The 18116-nt window shown below is 39.8% G+C and overlaps 1 protein-coding gene across 1 annotated transcript; it reads left to right on the top strand.

Moving 5' to 3' along the window:
• The first annotated feature begins 719 nt into the window (after positions 1 to 719).
• On the top strand, positions 720 to 16846 carry RAB18 (RAB18, member RAS oncogene family). Its single transcript, XM_085050456.1, has 7 exons — positions 720 to 887; positions 3468 to 3523; positions 8747 to 8808; positions 10557 to 10629; positions 13749 to 13867; positions 13948 to 14014; positions 15580 to 16846. The coding sequence occupies exons 1-7, from the start codon at positions 820 to 822 to the stop codon at positions 15756 to 15758; spliced, it is 624 nt and encodes a 207-aa protein (XP_084906582.1). The 5' UTR covers positions 720 to 819; the 3' UTR covers positions 15759 to 16846.
• Positions 16847 to 18116: the final 1270 nt, after the last annotated feature.

The following is an 18116-nucleotide window of genomic DNA, read 5'->3' as shown; positions in this document are numbered from 1 at the left end:
AGTCAGTCTATGGACTGCCCAGAGGCTGCCCAGCTGGGCCAAGGGCTATACCACCAGCCAAGGAATCTCAGACCCACATCTGCCACATATTCTGCTAATTTTAGAAGAGTTGCACTTGTTTACACACGGCCTGAGGTAGGTCCCAAGCCATAATAGCAGGTTAGCTGAGTTGGTTATAAAGAGACTTTCTCACAGGAATCAGTTTAAAAGCAAACATTTAGGGCTTTTAAGGGCGAATGTAAGATGCTGGTAGAACAGTCCGTGGTGTCACGTACCAGCTGGCCTGCACTCTGGTTTGTGCCCAAGCAGCCCATGTTTTGGTGGCAGGCTCCGGACCAGCTGTTCCCCGCGGGATGGGCAGCTGGCTCTGCTCCCGCACCGGGCCCTGGCCGACAGCCTTCGTGCGCCGCAAGCAATCACAGAAAAGACCTCTGAGCTCATCGAGTCCAACCTCTGACCGATCACCACCGTGTCAACCACGCCGTGGCACCGAGTGCCACGTCCAGTCTTCCCCTAAAAACCTCCGGGGACGGGGATCCCACCACCTCGGCGGGCAGCCCGTTCCAATGTCTAATAACTCGCTGCCACTGTCTCCGGTTTCTCCGCCACCGCCAGCAGCTCCAAACCCCCCTCACCCCTCAGGCCGCCGCCAGGCGCTCCCCCCGCCGCGAGCCCCGCGCACGCGCACCGCCCGCCCCGCCCCGCCCGCTGTAAACAAACCGCGGGCAGCCCCGCGCAGGCGCAGCGCCGCCGCCGCAGCTGCGCAGGGAGCGTCGGGCGGTCGGGGCCGGTCGGGGCCGGTCGGGGGGTGCTGCCGGGATGGACGAGGACGTGCTGACCACCCTGAAGATCCTCATCATCGGCGAGAGCGGCGTCGGCAAGTCCAGGTGAGGGGGCGTCCGCCAGCCTCCCGCGGCCTCTCCTAGGCCCCTTGTCGGACAACGCCGCCTGGGCGCGGCCTGCGCCCCGCAGGGCCAGGCCCGCGGGGGGAGCGCTCTCGGCCCTTCCCGGCCAGCCCCCCGGCGGCCGGCAGGTTCCCCCTCCGCCCTCCTCCTCCTCCTTCTCCTCCTCCGCAGCGCTCCCGCAGCCGCCGGCCCCGAGCTGGTGTCCGCCAGGCCCAGCTGCAGACGGATGAGGCGGGGGTTCTGTCGGGCTGACCGGGGTGACCTGGGCCGCCCTATGCCCGGGGCAGCGTCGCGTCGTGGAGAGATAGGTGCCCTTGTACATCTCCACGGCGCTTTGGGGTTAATGGCTAGTCCATAATAGATATATGCAGAGTCACAAGTGACCCAGCATTGGATGTGTGCGGGGGGCAGGGGGACGCAGCGAAATAGTTCTGTCAGACATTCTTCTGGTAATTACAGGCTTTATGAAGTACTTCGAAGTTGGTTTCTTCCTCCCTGGCCTATTCATGGCTTTGGCTAAGCTGTAGATCCGAAACCTAAGGGGTCGGCATTTTATTTTGTGTGTGGTTTTTTAAACTGGTTTTTTGGTAGTGATACAGTTTTTAGTAAAGGGAGTGGGATATAAATGTGGGAGGGCATCTGGGAACGTAGCACACCAGTAATTTTAGATTTGATGTTTTTATGGCAATAATCTGTGTCCTCTGCCATGACCGTAAATTACAGACAAATTGCTAATTAGGAAAAAAAAAGAGCCCATATTCGTTAAAAATCTGTCAGTTATTCGTTTGAGTTATCTACTGAATCGATAATTAGTACAGTAGGCCCCTGATGACACGCATGATCTGAGCAAATTTCTTTTAGTTGAGGTCATCTCTCATATATGAGTGGCCATATGGAAGAATTTTTCCTGGGGCAGATAAAACACACAGTGGTTTTGCATACCTATTTACATACCTGTTTCTTTATATCAGAAAGCTTGTTAAAAGAGGCATTATGTGGAGGAAATAAAATGCTGTTAAATGATAACAGTGCTGCTGTTCAGGTACAGGAGCTTAATACTGAGGTATTCAGGTGTCTCTTATTGCTTGACTAGGAAAGATCAGATATTAAACTGGTATTAGCATGGTGTAGTAAGTGGCTGGAGTCCTGACTTCTGAACAAACGCTGTCTTAAATGTGGTCCCTTTGAGGGTGCTGTGCTTTGTACATAGCTACGTTTGGAAAAAAGGTGGGGAATATAGAAGTTGGCTGGCATGCAAGACTGGTAAAATGATGTTTTTATTCTAGTGGCACTATAAGGGTTCCATAATTTGTATGTTCCGAATGAAAATAGTTATAACTAAAAAGAACTGTTCTTAAATAGCATCCTGGTTGAACCATCTGAAGGTACTGGTAAAAACCTGTGTGCCATGATTTTTAAAAACGTTGTTATTTTAATTATTCATTGATGAATAAAGCTGCCATTTGGTTTTGGAGATCTGGACTAAGGTGAGAAAAAAGGCTGGTCTATGATTAACTCTGGAGTTGTCACCCATCCTCATTGAAATAAAGGAATTTCAGTGGTTACTCTTTTTGTCAATGCAGGACTTTGTCCAAATGCTAAAAAGCACTTGGCTCCTAAATTCACATGCAAAAAGAGAATAAAAGAACAGGGTGGGGGGGAAGACCAAAAAGTAAATAAGGCTTTGTTTTGTTTCTCCAGCCTGGAAATGAGTAGAAGCTGTGGTCATAGCAAACAGCTGCCTGCCACATGGTAATATGCACTTGACACAGATGCCTAAGAAGTGTGATTTTTAGCAACTGTATGCTCAGAATCCTTGTCTCCCACAAAAAGTATTTACATTTGATACCAGTGGCATCATGGGCCACTTAAAGGGACTCTGCACTGCTATATGTGATGTTCTATTAAGTCTTAGTTGTAACTTCTTTTATTGGTAGCAAACACATTCATCAGGATAGGAGGAAATATTGTGTGCACGTAAGTCTTTATGTACAAAAAGATACAAAATCATTAAACAATGGGGATTAGTGCTATTCTTCAGCTTCTGTGTCTTTATTTCTGATGGCTGTTGTCCTTTGTGTTCCCCTGTGGGCCCAGTTCAAGGAGTTATTTCTGGGATGAAAAGCTGACTTGGAATCTATTTCTCAAGCTTGCAGAAATACTGTGTGAAGCAATATTGAAACAAAACAAAAAAATACTACTTTTATACTGAATTCTGGAGAAAAAAAATAGAATAAAGTTGAAGTAAAATGCTTTGACAAGCAGATCACACGACTGTTCTTGCAACTGATTTGACAATTTGTGTAGTACTTTGTTTTCAAAGAGACATACTTGGTAATACATACAGAGAAGAGACATGAGCTCAGCTAACAGAGCATGTCTGCTCTATTCTTTCCATATTATCATATTTTTTCCATGAATTCGCTCCTACCAAAAAAAAAAGTGTTTTTATTTAGCTATGTGATCTTGCTGTTCCTTTCAAAGGTGTAATTTATAGGCTTCCAGCAAGGTATGGATATGCTGCAGTAATAGTATCTCTTATTTTTCTTTTTTCCTTATCAGCCTTCTGCTGCGTTTCACAGATGATACATTTGACCCAGAACTTGCAGCAACAATTGGTAAGTATGTGCTGATACTGCCTTAGAAAAATTGATAACATTTTCGGTGTAAAATTGTGGTTTGTTCAGACTTGTCTAACATGTAATGAAGTTAAGGCATGTCTGCCTTTCTGTAAGAACTACTACTCTCGTACTGATTTATCTGTACAAGATCGCTGTCAAGTTTTTGAATAGTAATGTTGCTGTCCAGACCTTGTGTCTATGTAATGTGATACTTGGTAGCTATCTTAAGACTCTTTAGTAGGGAATGTTAGCTCTTGCAACTTCTGACAATACTTGAGAGTACTGGGCTCTCTATGGCTTCTGCTTTTCCACTATAGGGAGGAAATTACAATGTTACTTTTTTCCTTCTACTTAGCAAACAGTCCGTTGGCAGCTAGACTCCTGAGAGAAGTGGAAGAGAGCCAAGAATCTAGAGGTGCTGGGAAAAAAAGCAGTGATGTGTCACTGCTGTGCTGGCATTATACCTACCAGCATAGGTCAGCTGTGCTGGAGGAGAGTGACCCAGAATGCCGGATACACTAAGTAAATTTGTTCTCAAAGGAAGCAAAATGGAGCTTTTAAGAATGTGGTGCAGCTCTGTGCCAAAGTAATAACTGAAATAATGGAAAATAGAAATATTTTTTCACACAATCATATCAGTTGCATTTTTTACTTTCTCTGTAGGAAGAGTTCTGTCTAAGAACTTATATAACATTTTTTGAGTTCAGCTGTTGGTAAGCAAAGCTGGCTCTGTCTAATTTATTAAGAATTAAATAAATTGGTCTATTTTTCATTTACATTAATAAGATTCAGGAGTACTATTTCATATAAAGCACTGAGAAGCCAAGGGGAGGAATGTGGCCTATTTTTGTTCATTCCATTGCTCGTAAAAAATGAAGTTGTGCAAGTAGCCCCACCTCAGTTTATGAGGGAGGATAGCGTGGAAGGAAACAGGATTGAAATAGATCAGGTGGTGAAGATGGCAATCTTGGATCCTAATCTAATAGTTTTGGCACTGTATATACTTCAGGTCCTGTTACTTTCTTGATAGGTCAACCGTGTGAGCTGGGAAGTTAGTGTGGAATAGCTACTTTCATAATGTCTTGGATAACAAAAGAATAGTTCAATCTCTGTGTGGGCATCTTTGTTAGGGTGTTGTTTGTTTTTTGGGTTTTTTTGTTTGTTTGTTTGTTTTTAATCGTGGGGTTTATTTTTTTCATTCTGCTGTTTGTGTGTAATACTTTTTGCCTGGTATCAGTGCACTGTTTGAGAAACTAAGGAATTATTTCCTGAAGTAATTCTTCTTTGGGTTTGTTAAAATGCACAACAGCATTTGTGGTGGCTAATCACTGTTGTTAAATAGCATCAATTGAAGGTGTACTGCTGGCAGATCCTACTTGGCAGGTCATAATCCACTGTGTTTCTGATGTGGAAAAGGAGGAAGAGTACTCAATGTAAGCATTACTTCAGATAGAGTCTGAGTTCTGAAACAGAACATAATACACTAACCTGGAATGAATGTGATCATTTGGCAGGAAAAGTCAGTTTCTAGAGACTGAGCAAATGCTGGTCTAGATCACTGTGTTAGGCTCGTCTAGCTGATGTTTGAGGTAGTGTTCTGCAGTAGCATTGAGCTACTGTGTACCCCAACTGTGTAAATCCTACATCATGATGGGTGGAGCTCTCATGGAGGCTAGCAGATTAATTTTGTTGTCCACTTAACTGGAAGAGGACATAATCTGGGTTCTTAGGTTTTCTGTTTTTCTTTTTAAACTACTGTCCAGTTGCATTGCCACTCTTCTGGTGAATGTAATTCTAAGAAGCAGCATGTTGACTTTGAATTCAGGGCATGATTTATTGTTCATATAGATAAAGCAGTTGGAGCGACTTCCTAGAGGTAACTATTCTGCTGCATGAAGACAGACCCTAGATGTCAGTTTCAGGTACTTAAAAGATGGTGAAATGTCAAAACACTTTTTGAGTCTTGGCTTGGAGTTCTTTTTGTCCTAATTAAACACTATTTTGTTTTGAGTTAGGGAACGGAAGAGGTTTTAAAGGCTTTCCTGTTGAAACTTAAGAGTATGGTGCTTTTCCAAAATGAATGGACTATAAATAATGTCTTCCTTCAATGTTATCTACAGAATGACTGCTGAGCTGCTAAAGTGACTATATTTTGTTTTATTAGGGTTAGAAAGTGAAGAGAACTTTGTTAGTTTGGTTTTCTTTAATATACAGCAAGAACTGCACACAAACCCACAGTACTGAGGAAAGCCTTGACTGCAGCACAACTGGTCCCCTGTGATGACCTATTGAGACATACCTTGCCTTCATAGACTGCACAGACCTGTTGGGTCCAATTTAAAAGAAACCCTAAATTACTGTTTTGTGGGGGGGGGTTTCAGATCTTTGTAAAAATCCTGCGATATTCTCTGAAAAATAAGCTGCTTTTGGCAAATAGTTCAGCTTCAGTTGGGTTAAGCATGTTGTATTTAACCCAGCAGACTACCTGTCCTCCTTGTATTCTCTTGAGGCTGACTTGTTAGTTGGGCTTCATCACATGGATTTTGCCAGATTACATGTACCCCAGTATTTTCTGTTGTCATTGCTGCTCATGCTTGTCTTCACTTGCTTGCTCTGTGTATGAGAGATGGTAGATAAGTGTTCAGTGCAATCCCTATTTCATAAATGGTGTGTTGCACAGATCTGATGTCTCTTTTTAACTTTCCTTGCATTTGAAGTCCTCAAACTCCTAAGCTGTCCATCTTATCACTTACCTACAACACAAATACTACACTGTAGCTGATTTTGCACTTCCTATAAATACAGCATGGCATTACTAGCCTGAATGTGAGAGCAGTATCGGTGACACAGCTGTTTCTTGCAGACTGTAAGTCCATAGTATGTTAGCGTGTAGTGCTGAGGCAGGAGGTGTTAACACACAGGAGTACAGTCTAGTAGTTCTGTCGTGTTTCTGGCTGCCTTCCAAGGCATGGTGGAAAGCACTGTCAGCTTTCTGTTGTCAAGGGTAGACACATCACTCTTGCAAGGTCAGAAGTGACACCTGTCACAAACATGTCTGTGTTTCACTATTGGTTTTAGAGACTATAAGTACCCTGTTTGTTCAATTCAACAAGATTTTCTTGAGCCTTAAGTTTTTTTTCTACTTGTCCTCTCTTATGGCAGATTGTTAACCAAAACCCTAAGTATTTTAAAGTTTTCTTTTTGTTAATTGGCTTTCGTATGTGTTGAGCACCTTTGTTTGCTAGAATTATATTTGACATGCCTTGATCACTTTAAAGTGATCGCTTACACTTAGTTTGATGTGCTGTTAGTTCATTTTCATACTTTTGCTTTTCAATAATCAGTTTAAAACATGGGGTTTAGTCACTATTTTAGTTTATTTTACTTGCATTGCTCTTGCAAAACTGAAAGTAAATTTTAGAACCAGGAGCAAGGGTAACATAAAGGTGTATATATATCCATTTCCATTAAATGAAAATTGCTGAACTGTGCAGGCACAGGATACTGAATCTGTTTACTGAATGGGAGAAGAATGCTGTGGCTTCACAATGTGTCTGTTATGCTTATCTTAAGGAAGAAAGTTTTGTTTCTTGAAATTACCACGTATTTCAATTTGTCATGTTAAGTATCCAATAGACTTGTAATATCTGCAGTTACAGGTTTTGGTGCCAGACTAATGGATAAAAGCATGCGCTGTGAACTGTTGGATCTACTGACTGAATTGAAAATGGTGATTTTTGCAGTTAAGGGGAAGAAACATGCAATTACAGTGGAAGAAAGAGATTCTGTTAGTCTAAAAGTTACTGCAGAGTGCTGAAAAGTGGACAGAACAGAATGTTCTTTAGGATCAATTTGAGTCAAATTGCTAGCATAGCACTCTTCTGTGAACTAGGTAAAGTTCTAAGAACTTTGTGTTTCAAATGAAGTTAATATCAACTGTTCTTTTCTGTGAACATAACTCTGGAATAATGTACCATCCTTGTGCATGGTATTGAGCGTTGTATTGCTGCTAAGTTAGGGACTAGGAGTCCTAGTACCTGAAAAAAATGAAGTTTGTTCAGTTAGTACAAAAGTTGATGTATTTTGGGAAAATTTTGCTTGAAATAGATTATGGGCTTCTTCCAGTGCAGAATGTTGTCGGAAAATCACCTGACAAGTCAGGGAACACTTCAGTGAGCTGAAGCTGTGAAACAATGGAATGAAAATTGTGTTTATCTTATTTGAAACAAAGCTTCTTTAAACTTCAGTGCAACTGAAGTTTAAATTTGCTTGTAGTATTCAGTTTCTTAATCATCCTATATATCCTTTTTGACTTTAAGTTGAATGTATTTTGGCAGCTGTTTGTATTTGTTTGTAATGTGCGTGACCTTGGGAATGTAAGTGCAACACACTCGTCATGGGGCCCTACTCACTTTGGGTTAGAATAGTTGAATTCTTTTTCTGGTAGGCAGTGTGATGATTGACATTGTAATTCCAAATGCAAAAAGTTTGCTGTTGCACTTGAAAGTTGTTTTTACAAAAGTACCAACTTTCCACACTCCATTTCAGAGCTGCTGTCTTGTGGGAAGTGGAAGTCCCTCCAAAATACTAGAAATGTATTTCTAGTTAGTTACTTGCTATTAGTAAGCTAAGGATTAAATTAAAGCATAATGGATCATAACTCTATTGAGCCTTTCAAACATGTGTGTCACTATGTCCTTTAAATTTGCAGTCACTAACGTATTGCACTCCCTGGCCTGAGTTTCATGCAGCTTGTCCTTGAGCAGTTGATAGGCTGCTAGTTCCTGAGGATGGAGGACACATGAAGGGGGAAGAGTTGTTACATGTTGGGGTAGATGGCTGAGCAGCAGAACCATTACCTTGTTGTCTGTTAGGAGAGCGTGTTTGTGAGTAATGGAAATAAAGTTAATCCATTTGAATTATAAACTTGAAAATTTGTCCTGGAATATGTGCTTTAATACAAGAGATGTAGTATTTGCCTTACTTCCATAAAATATTTTGAGTCAGTGGCTTAAAAGGCCCTTAGGCTTTTGCAAAAGCCTGTCAGCAAGAAAACTTTGCATTTTGAGCGAGGTTCATAAATAGCTAATGGAACTTACTCTTCCTGTTCATGTCAAAACACAGCTTTTTTTCTGAGTTTGATTTTATTTTTTCCATTTCATTTTCTTTTTCAAAAATAGCTGTAGTATGTTTGAAGAACTAAAATATTTTTCCTCCTAGGTGTGGACTTCAAGGTGAAAACAATTTCAGTTGATGGAAACAAAGCTAAACTGGCAATATGGGTAAGTGTCTCCGAAGTTCTTCATGTGTTTCTTTACTTTAGGAATAGCAATTTAGTACAGTTTGTATAGAATCCCTTTTTATTAATATGAAGGTGATGTTGAGAAGTGGGAGGTTAATACTGCACCATTCAGAAGGTGCAATCAACTGTGGGACAACTGGCTTGAAGGGTAGTTCTGATGCTTGTGAGCTTCTGCAGTACTAATTCCTGGTGTGGTTGGGATAGAATTAGAGAAAAGGAGGAATTAAATGGTATTAAGTCAGTAGAAGGGTGCTCTTCTTTACTAAATTTTTCCTGTAACATTGAGATTGTGTATTAATAGGTCAAGAATTACAGTTGCATGCTCATATGTTACCTCTCTAAACCCATTTTTAGTCTAAACTTCATAGCCCTCATGTGAAGACTTCTGTAGGCTCAATGTCAGAATTATTTGTAGCAGATGGATTTCAAAGAGAGAGGGCAATGTTTGTAATTGTGGCTTTAGAATGTTCAACTTCTGCTCTAATTAAAAGTAGAACTTTTATTATGGCAAGGGAAGAAAAGGTACTTCCAAGCTTTTAAAAAATATTCTCCATTGTGTAAACCAGCGTCCACACTTACGAAACTTGGAGCACCTTTTGACTAGTCAGGCCCAGTTGTGTCTTCTTGTAGCAAGCAAGAATAAAACTTTTTTCTCATACAAGCAACGTACTGGACCTTTGTTTCCTTGGGAAGTAGTAGTAGAACATGATGTGTACTGCAATGTTTCTATAGCTTGGAGGGCACTTCATACCTCACTAACAAACAGGACTTAATGGCTTAGTTACAATAGTAATCATCAGTGAAATAAATGTGTTTGACAAGGAAAAGAAATGCAATAGCTTGACCGGAAGAAAACCAGGCATACAGGAGGAAAACCATACTTATAATAGAATGAGGAATATTTGCTTTCATAGTGGTAAACGTAAAGAGGTATACTGGAAAATAAAAGCTTGTAAAGGTACATCATGACACAAAACCAGTTTGAGATGTGAAATTGACTGAGTGGCTTGTAGAATGTTGAGGTCCAGTTCACTTATTCAGGTTCTTTGTCAGGGAATCCAGTGTTTCATGTGTCACTTCTAGCCTGGGTAAATTGGATAAAGTTTTTTAAATATTCTATGCATAAAGTCTTTAATGAGTGTGCACTACAACTTAATATCTGATAATAAAACACCATTCTAATTTTGTTTGGATTTCTTATTTTTTTTTTTTCCAGAGGTGTTGACTGTCTGAATTTTAGGTTGTAGACTCAACTTTGCTTAAAACCAGAAAAACCTCTGACTAATTTCTGCTTCTGCTGTGCAATAGCATGTTAGTGCATTTATTCAGACACTCAATCAAATTTAATTGGAGTAAGTGATTGAAGTGAGGGAACTGGTTTTGTTGTCATGGGCTGTGATGCTTGTTACAAAATATTAGTACTGCAGCTATGCTGCTTTCTTGCTAGTTGCTGCAGTACTAGCTGCAGGTCGAATGGCTCTGCAGAAATGTCTGTCTTACTGTTACATAATCCAGTTACATACTGCATCTAATAGTTCAAAGGTGTTTCCCAGGACAGAATACATAAAATCTCAATGTACAGTAAAACAGCAGGGGATGGAATAAACTCAGCTAATCTGGTAGTGGTATATAGTTTAAATCTTATTTTGTGTGTGCATTAGAACACCTGAAAGCTAAACTACATTCTGCTCAAGTTCTAATAATGGAACTTTTTGAATGGCTTTTTAGGATACTGCAGGTCAAGAGCGGTTCAGAACATTAACCCCCAGTTACTACAGAGGTGCACAAGGTGTTATCCTAGGTAAGTGTCCTTTGCGTGCCAGTTTGAATGTTTGTGGTTTTCTTGTGCATTAGGGTTATACAAACTCATATAGCCTTTATATAATATCTAATTGATATTAAAAATATTTACATCTGTGTTGAACAATTCACATTAAAGAATCTTGTCTCAACCTCTTTCTCATGTAGTCAATCTGACTGGCTTGAGAAGCTATGATTTTTGCACGAGAATAAAAGCTACTGCTATCTGAAGGGATAGTTTGCAGCTTTTGTCTTTGTGCTGTCATGAATTTGTCTTTTATTTATTGCTTTTTATTTTTGCCTGTGCTTACTAAGTGCAGAATAAAAAAAAAATTCTCCTTAGTGTAATCTCTCTGTATCAGTATGATACAGCTTTTTCTTTTTCTTCTCCCTGCTGTTTTTTCCTAATGAAATTAATAAAAGCACTGTAGGGTCTGTCGGGGTTTGACCCTGACTAAACACCAGGCACCTCGACTCTCTTGCTGCAAAATAAAAAAACCTGTAAAAACACACACCAATTTCATGAGTTAAGTGAGATAGGACATTGGTAGGAGGACACACGGAAGAAAGGGCAGACAGGCTCTAAACTTAAAGTTGCAAAAAGTGATTTAATTACCTAACAGAGTTGGAGGATAAATGCAAGGCAAAAATAAACTTTTCATACACTATTTTGTTCACTCACCCCCTCCCTCTTACGAACCCATTTTTATTCACCCCCTTTCCTCTTTTTTAACCAGCAAGCTCGGGTAGAGGGGCAGGGTGTAGGGTATTTTCTCAGTCCACAGAGCAGGTCCATAAATCTATTCATCACCACAATTCTTCTACTACAAATACTCTTTATCCCTACTTATCTCTCTCTCTCTCTCTCTCCAGACAGTTTTCCTGCTCTCACTCCCACCCTCTTAAGAAGCAGTCTCTGCGCTCACCCCCCTTCCCTCTTTCCAAACCAGCAACACGGGCAGGGGGCAGGGTGAGGGGTGTTCTCTGGTCAGTTCATCAGGGAGAGGGGTTCTCTATTTAGCCATGGGGTCCCTCCCACGAGAGACAGTCCTCTGGGAACTTCTTTGGCGTGGGTCTAATCTCATGAGCAACATCTCGCCCAAATTCTGCTGCAGCATGAGTTCTTTTGCCTATAAGGTGCTGTGCAGACTCTCCCGAGCCGAGGCCAGGCTGCTTCCATGCCAGGAGCAAGGCCTTTCTCTCCCAGTCAAGGCCTTTTCAGTTTTAACTCTTTTGATGAGACTCCAACTGGATCACAGCTTTCTCCAGGCATCCACCTGCTCCTCTGGCGTGGGCTGTGGGTAGAATTTCTGCACTCCTGTGGACTCCATGGGCTGCAGGGAAACCTCCTGCTCCCCCCATGGCCTTCACCATGGCTAGCAGAGGATTTTCAGCGCCGGTGCCTGGAACACCTCCTCCCCCACCTTCTTCACTGACATCTCCATGCTGTTCTCCCTTCACATATTTTTACCTGCACCTCCTCCTCCTCTAACTACAAAGAAGTGCGTGCCTGCTTTGTTTTGATTTCTTCTTAAATATGTTTTCACAGAGGCGTAACTAGCACCTCTAATTGGCCCAAACTTGGCTGGCAGCATGTCCATCACCTTCAGAGCCATCAGAGATTGGCTCTGCTGGACCTGATGAAACAACTTCCAGAACTTTCACTCAGGACACACAGGAACTATGTGCCACTCCCCACCCCTCAAGACACTTCCCCAGGCCTACCACAACAGTTTCTGAGGGGTTCAAATTTCTCCTAGATGTTAAAAATACTTTACTGATGTTTGGGTCAATCAAAACCACCACAGATCTGGCTGGCGTATTTTATTATTCGTCTCCCAGCTGATGGAATATTATGCAGTCAGAATCACTTAGAAAAGACTAGCTGCACATGTACAAAGCACAAATTTGTACATGAGAAATCTAGGGAAAACCCCTAATTGCAGCTTCACAATGAAGTCCCATTTGCTTTTTTTTCGTATATGGTAACCTGTTAAATAGGCAGTGAGCTCTGAAGTTCTGCTTCTCCACTGCTAAGAGTGGAGCTGACTGAAGTAAGGGCAGGGAAGTACACTTAATCTTCTTGAAGTTGCTTCTGCCTTTAGAGAATCTTGGTAAAATACAATGTCTAGGCAAATGGTTTAACATGGAATAACATCTGTCATGTGACCTCCTGGGAGGTTTCCCAAGTTGTGAGTTGTATTCTCTTCCTGGTGTAGGAAGGTGCTGTCAAAGCATGTCTTGTCAAGTTGCTTAGTTGCACAGAACCTACCACTTACTGTTGAAAGTTGTAAACAAGTACTGTTTGGGAGATTGAAGGTGCTGCTGTTGAGATTTGCTCTCCCATTTTTTTCAGTATCCTCTGTTTGGTTGTTACCTGTCTTCCTAAAAATAAGGTTGCTCATGCAAGCCAAGTATTACAGATTTGATTGAAACAAGTTGTTTGTGCCTGTCTGCACATGGCATGTGAAAACAAAGGAAAAACTGCTTTCATAGCTTGAAATGGTAGCTATTAAATAATTACTGGGTAGTGGATTTTAGATTTTTATCTGCCTTTTTTTTTCCTGGACTTTCTGCTCCTAGTGTATCTTATATTTCACAAAAATACTAAATAGTTTAAAACACTAAAATATTGTAAACTTAGTTGTTTACTAGTATATGTGAACATCTGGTGATCCGTTTACATTTTAGCTAGATCAGAAGCATAGCAGTGGTGTTAAACAAGCCTTGATTAGTAATAATTAACTCAATGCTGAAGATAATGCCATCCTCTTTGCATAGCTGTTGTGTAGTGATTTAAGGTATGTATCCTACATCAGGGGATCTGCAAGTGTAGAATTCCTTGGAGAATGATAGTCTCTAGCCTGTAAGCTGGGATGTATCAAGCTGTATTAGACGGAGAACCGTAGGTGGCTGAAGCTTACAGTTGTTCTGCTTCAGTGATTTGAGCTGGTGGATGTCCTACTTTTGTTTTCTAGTTACTCATATAGAAGGTAAATTTGAATCCTTAGGACTCCTTCAGTGTCCTGGTTCAAAAAGCCATCATTTTTGCTCCTTTTGTAATATAAGATTTAATTCTTGGGAAGATATTGTGGAAATAATATGGCTAATGTCTTTCAGTTTATGATGTCACGAGAAGAGATACTTTTGTCAAGCTGGATAACTGGTTAAATGAATTGGAAACATACTGCACAAGGAATGACATAGTGAAAATGTTAGTTGGAAACAAGATTGATAAGGTAAACCAAATTCAACTGCAGTAAGTAATCTGTTGGTGTATTTTGTTAATAATGAATACTAATGCCTTGTCTTATTATAGGAAAACCGTGAAGTTGACAGAAATGAAGGCCTCAAATTTGCAAGAAAACATTCCATGTTGTTCATAGGTATGTTATAGATATTTGCAGAGATCTTTCTCGATTTTTTTTTTATGTAAAGAAAAGTATCACTACTGTAGGATGGATAGTCTTTACATGTACAGTCCAATTAATGATATTTCTCACCTGCAGTAGGCACAAAGATAACGGGTATTCCTGTTTTTTTTATTCTAACTGTGGGTGATTATATGGAAATCCATAAGGATGATGGGCATCCTTAATAAAAGCCCTTTGTAGCCTGGTGAAATCTATTTTGGGTTTTGGGTTTTGTCTGATTTCTTTTCCCAGCTGGCTTGCTAAATTAATAACAGAACGAAAATAAAAGAGAGAAAACTGGTGCTAGTGGCCAGCCTTCAGTATAGCAAAACAGCTGGTACCTGAGAGAAATCTGTATTAGAACTGGGATGTAAAAATAGGGAGGTATATAATTAACTTATATATTGGGTGGTGGGTGGGATTGAATAATTATGACTGGAGCCAGTATATTGGTCTCATCCTGCTGCAAAGTGAAATGGGTCTTGTAGGCAAAGCCATGTAATGATAAATTAAAAAATGGGTGTTGAAGTGACACTTTATGCATATGTTTATTACATGTTTCACCTAAGGATCAGAAGGGATTATTTTACAGGATGATTCCAGTAGCAAAGCAGTTCATTGACATGTTCTGTACTTATACATACATTCTTTATCTCTGACTAAAGATTTATTTTTGTTTAGTGATCTGCTGTGTTTCTCTTCAGCTGCAGTGTTAGATGTGGAAATAAAAGTTCAAAGTTCAGGCACAAGCTATTAAGAGCATGGAAGATGAAAACAAAAATGAAAATCAGACTATGACTAACTAAGTGTGTGTGTGTATATATATATATATATATATGTATGAGATATATTTGCATGCTGCAAATGTTAAGTATCTGCATGGCTGCATCGCTGAACACGGCATCTGCCTTTGCGGAACGAAACGATTTCTGATGGTGTCTGTTGTTCTCATAATATAACCTGTGAGCAGATTTCTTAGTCTTGGTCAAAGTAAGGATCCTGAGTGAAATCACCTAAAATTCTGCTAACTGCAAAAGAAGTGGGATCCCTTATTGCTTTTTATCAATGAGTTTTATCTTAGAGACTGACCCACAATCCTGCAGTATGGATCCTTGGTTCTTTATGGTACCGCTGTTGCGACTAATGTACAGAACTGAAATACAGAACAGCAACCAGGTTTTTCAGACAAGAATCCTGGTTTTTCTTACTGGAGTGCTTTCCACAGAAAAATAAAGCTCAGAAAAAAAAAGCTTTCTGTAGAAAGCTTTATTTTTAAAGCTTTCTACAGAAAAATAAAGCTAAATATAGCTACCTTCATATGTTCTGGTGAAGTTCAGCTTGAAAGCTCTTCTGTTATAAATATTTTGAGGTGCTACCTGTGTGGTGATAACTCTGCATACCTGCTCATTTTGGCACTGCTCTGTTCTTACAGAATATATTGTAGAAGTCCGTTGTAGGTTGAAACTTAACAGAAAGAGAAATATTAAACAAGTTACTAGAAGTTTTGCTAACACTTGACTTTTGTGTCCCCTCTTCAGAGGCAAGTGCAAAAACATGTGATGGTGTGCAGTGTGCCTTTGAAGAACTTGTTGAAAAAATCATTCAGACTCCTGGACTGTGGGAGAGTGAAAGCCAAAACAGAGGTGTAAAATTAACAAACAAGGAAGAAGGATATGGAGGAGGAGGAGCATGTGGTGGATATTGTTCTATGTTATAAACTTTGGGAAGCTTATTCTTTGCATATTTAAACAGATAGTTACATCTTTCTGTACATAAAGTCATTAAATGCTATTTTTAGGGACCTTGCAGTTTGCACATATTTGTTTTGTATCATGGCAGTGAACACTTGTAGGAAAAATGTTCTGCAGCTTTCCCAGTTTGAAAATGTTATGGTAAGCATGCCCAATTTGCAATCTTCAGGTTTTTATAAGTAGCATAAATAATGTGCAAGAAAAATGCACTAAAAATTTTACAACTGTATACATTAATTGTGTAACTATTCTAAACAAATCCATCTAACAAACACACTACTGCATTGTCTGCTCTTTGTCTTATTTTTAAATTCTGTTGAAATTATAGCACTATATAGTATGCACAGATTTTTGGAAACAGTATGAGCTATAAATGTTACATTTCATCTCTTCTAGTAAATGCTTCTCTCTAAGGTGTTAAAAGCAGCAGGGTGATACAGTCCATAGACAAATCTGCTAAAATTTTGTCTTTCAGCAGTGCTGTCTAAAACACAAATTGGCACAGGCCCTAGTTGGCATCAGCACTTTCTTGAAGAGATGCTTTGAAAGCTTCCTTTGCAAAGCTGGGGGACGCCATGTTTTCCTTTTAATCATCACTTCAGTTGATGGCTTAACTGGAGTTTTAATCCTGTGATATTTATATACTAAATTTGTGGTACTCTTGCACTCTAGGTTTTTATGATGGTCTGCTCTAGACTTGCTGCAGAAAGTCTTCATTATTGGCAAGGGGTCTGAGTGATGTCATTGTTCTTTCATTGTGAATCAATTTGCCACACTTCAGTATGGATTCCTAATTTTCTGAAATGTTTGTAATATAAGTTTATCTGAACTATAGCTCAGATGGCTGTGAGATCTCTTATCACGTCTGCTTTGTGCAGCTACTTATTCAGAAATAAAACTTCTGTCACTGACACTAAATGGGAAGCTATAGGGCTTCTTAATCTCTGTATGAAAAAATACTATTGCAATGAGTATTCACTTGAATTTACTGTATCAAAGCCAATGGTTTGTTTCAGAAGACTTGTATAGACTTAATAAATTTTTTTCCACAGTATTCAACTTTTTTAACCTCTTTCTATAGCAGAGTTCTATATTTTCTAGCACATATGGTTTAAACAAAGTCATTTCGTACGTACAAATTATTTCTGAAGGACAAGACAAACATGCTGTGCTGTGTGGGTTTTTTAAAATAATCACTGTAGTGCAGTCAGTAACTGAACTATTAGGCAGTTTCTTGTAAATACAGTGAATGACAGTACCTTTTATTACTGCAAGGTTTTGTCTGAATGTTAGCATACATGATCTGTGTTTTGCAACAGGTCTTGGCTTTTTCTGTTAAAATACGCTTTCTTCTTCACATGGAAACTCTGTTTTCTATTCTGTTTTATACTTGATAGAAAACTACCAAAATTTGAAGACTTAACCATGCTAGTTGTTCTTACTGAATATTGTATCTAGTATTCTTAATGTAGTAGGATAATTTAAATATGTAAATGTAATTAATATTAAATATGCATAAACATTAAAATTTTAGATTTGCGTTACTGTTGCATGCAGAGTATGTGGGCTGAGCTGATCTTGTTTGTTAGCATTGAGGTCAAAGGATTTTGGGTTTAGTAGGATCACAGTAGAGAAAAGTTGTAGGTGAATTAAAACTCTGAATAACTTTGTTTTGTCAGTAATAGTTGGCAAGTATCATAATGTTGGCAGATGACTGTAGTTTATATATATGTTTCCCCCCTAGTTTGGGTGCAGTCCTGTGCTATGAGACTTAACTTTTGGTTTCTCACTGAAGGTCCTTTTATCACAGGACCTGGATTCATCTTTTATTCTGCCTTTGCCAGATCTGACAGCTTTTGTCAGAGAGAGGGAATGGCAGGGCGCTCTGAATAGTGGGTATTGTTCTGCAAAAGAATTAAGTCATTTATTCCTTATTTCACTGCAAAATATTTCTGGGAGAAAAGTATTCTGAAACAGCATAATTAGTGAGACTGAGAGCGGTTAGAGGTTGGTTTTTTTTTTATGTACATGTTTTCTAATTGACTTGCAACTAGCTTTTCTGTCTTCATCTTTTAAGCATGTCTGGTTATGTCTCTGAGGAATGTTTTTCCTAGAGTCTCACTTCTTTTCATCGTTGCTCTGTCAAGAAGCTGTACACTGGAAGGCTGGGTTCCTGTGCTTCCAGGGTTTGTTAAAGCAAATTTAGCAACAGTTGCTCTTACTCTGCTGCATTTTAAAATTCTTTGTCTCACCTTGTTTTAAGAGGGGGGTGGGTTGTGGAGCTGCCATCCTTCAAATACACCTGTTGCCATGCTTTCGAAGTT

Source organism: Lichenostomus cassidix, chromosome 2, assembly GCF_008360975.1.
Source record: "Lichenostomus cassidix isolate B80296 chromosome 2, HeHo_3.0, whole genome shotgun sequence".
Classification (NCBI taxonomy): Eukaryota; Metazoa; Chordata; class Aves; order Passeriformes; family Meliphagidae; genus Lichenostomus; species Lichenostomus cassidix.
Note: the sequence above shows the minus strand (reverse complement) of the source record. Positions and strands in the feature narration are given on the sequence as shown.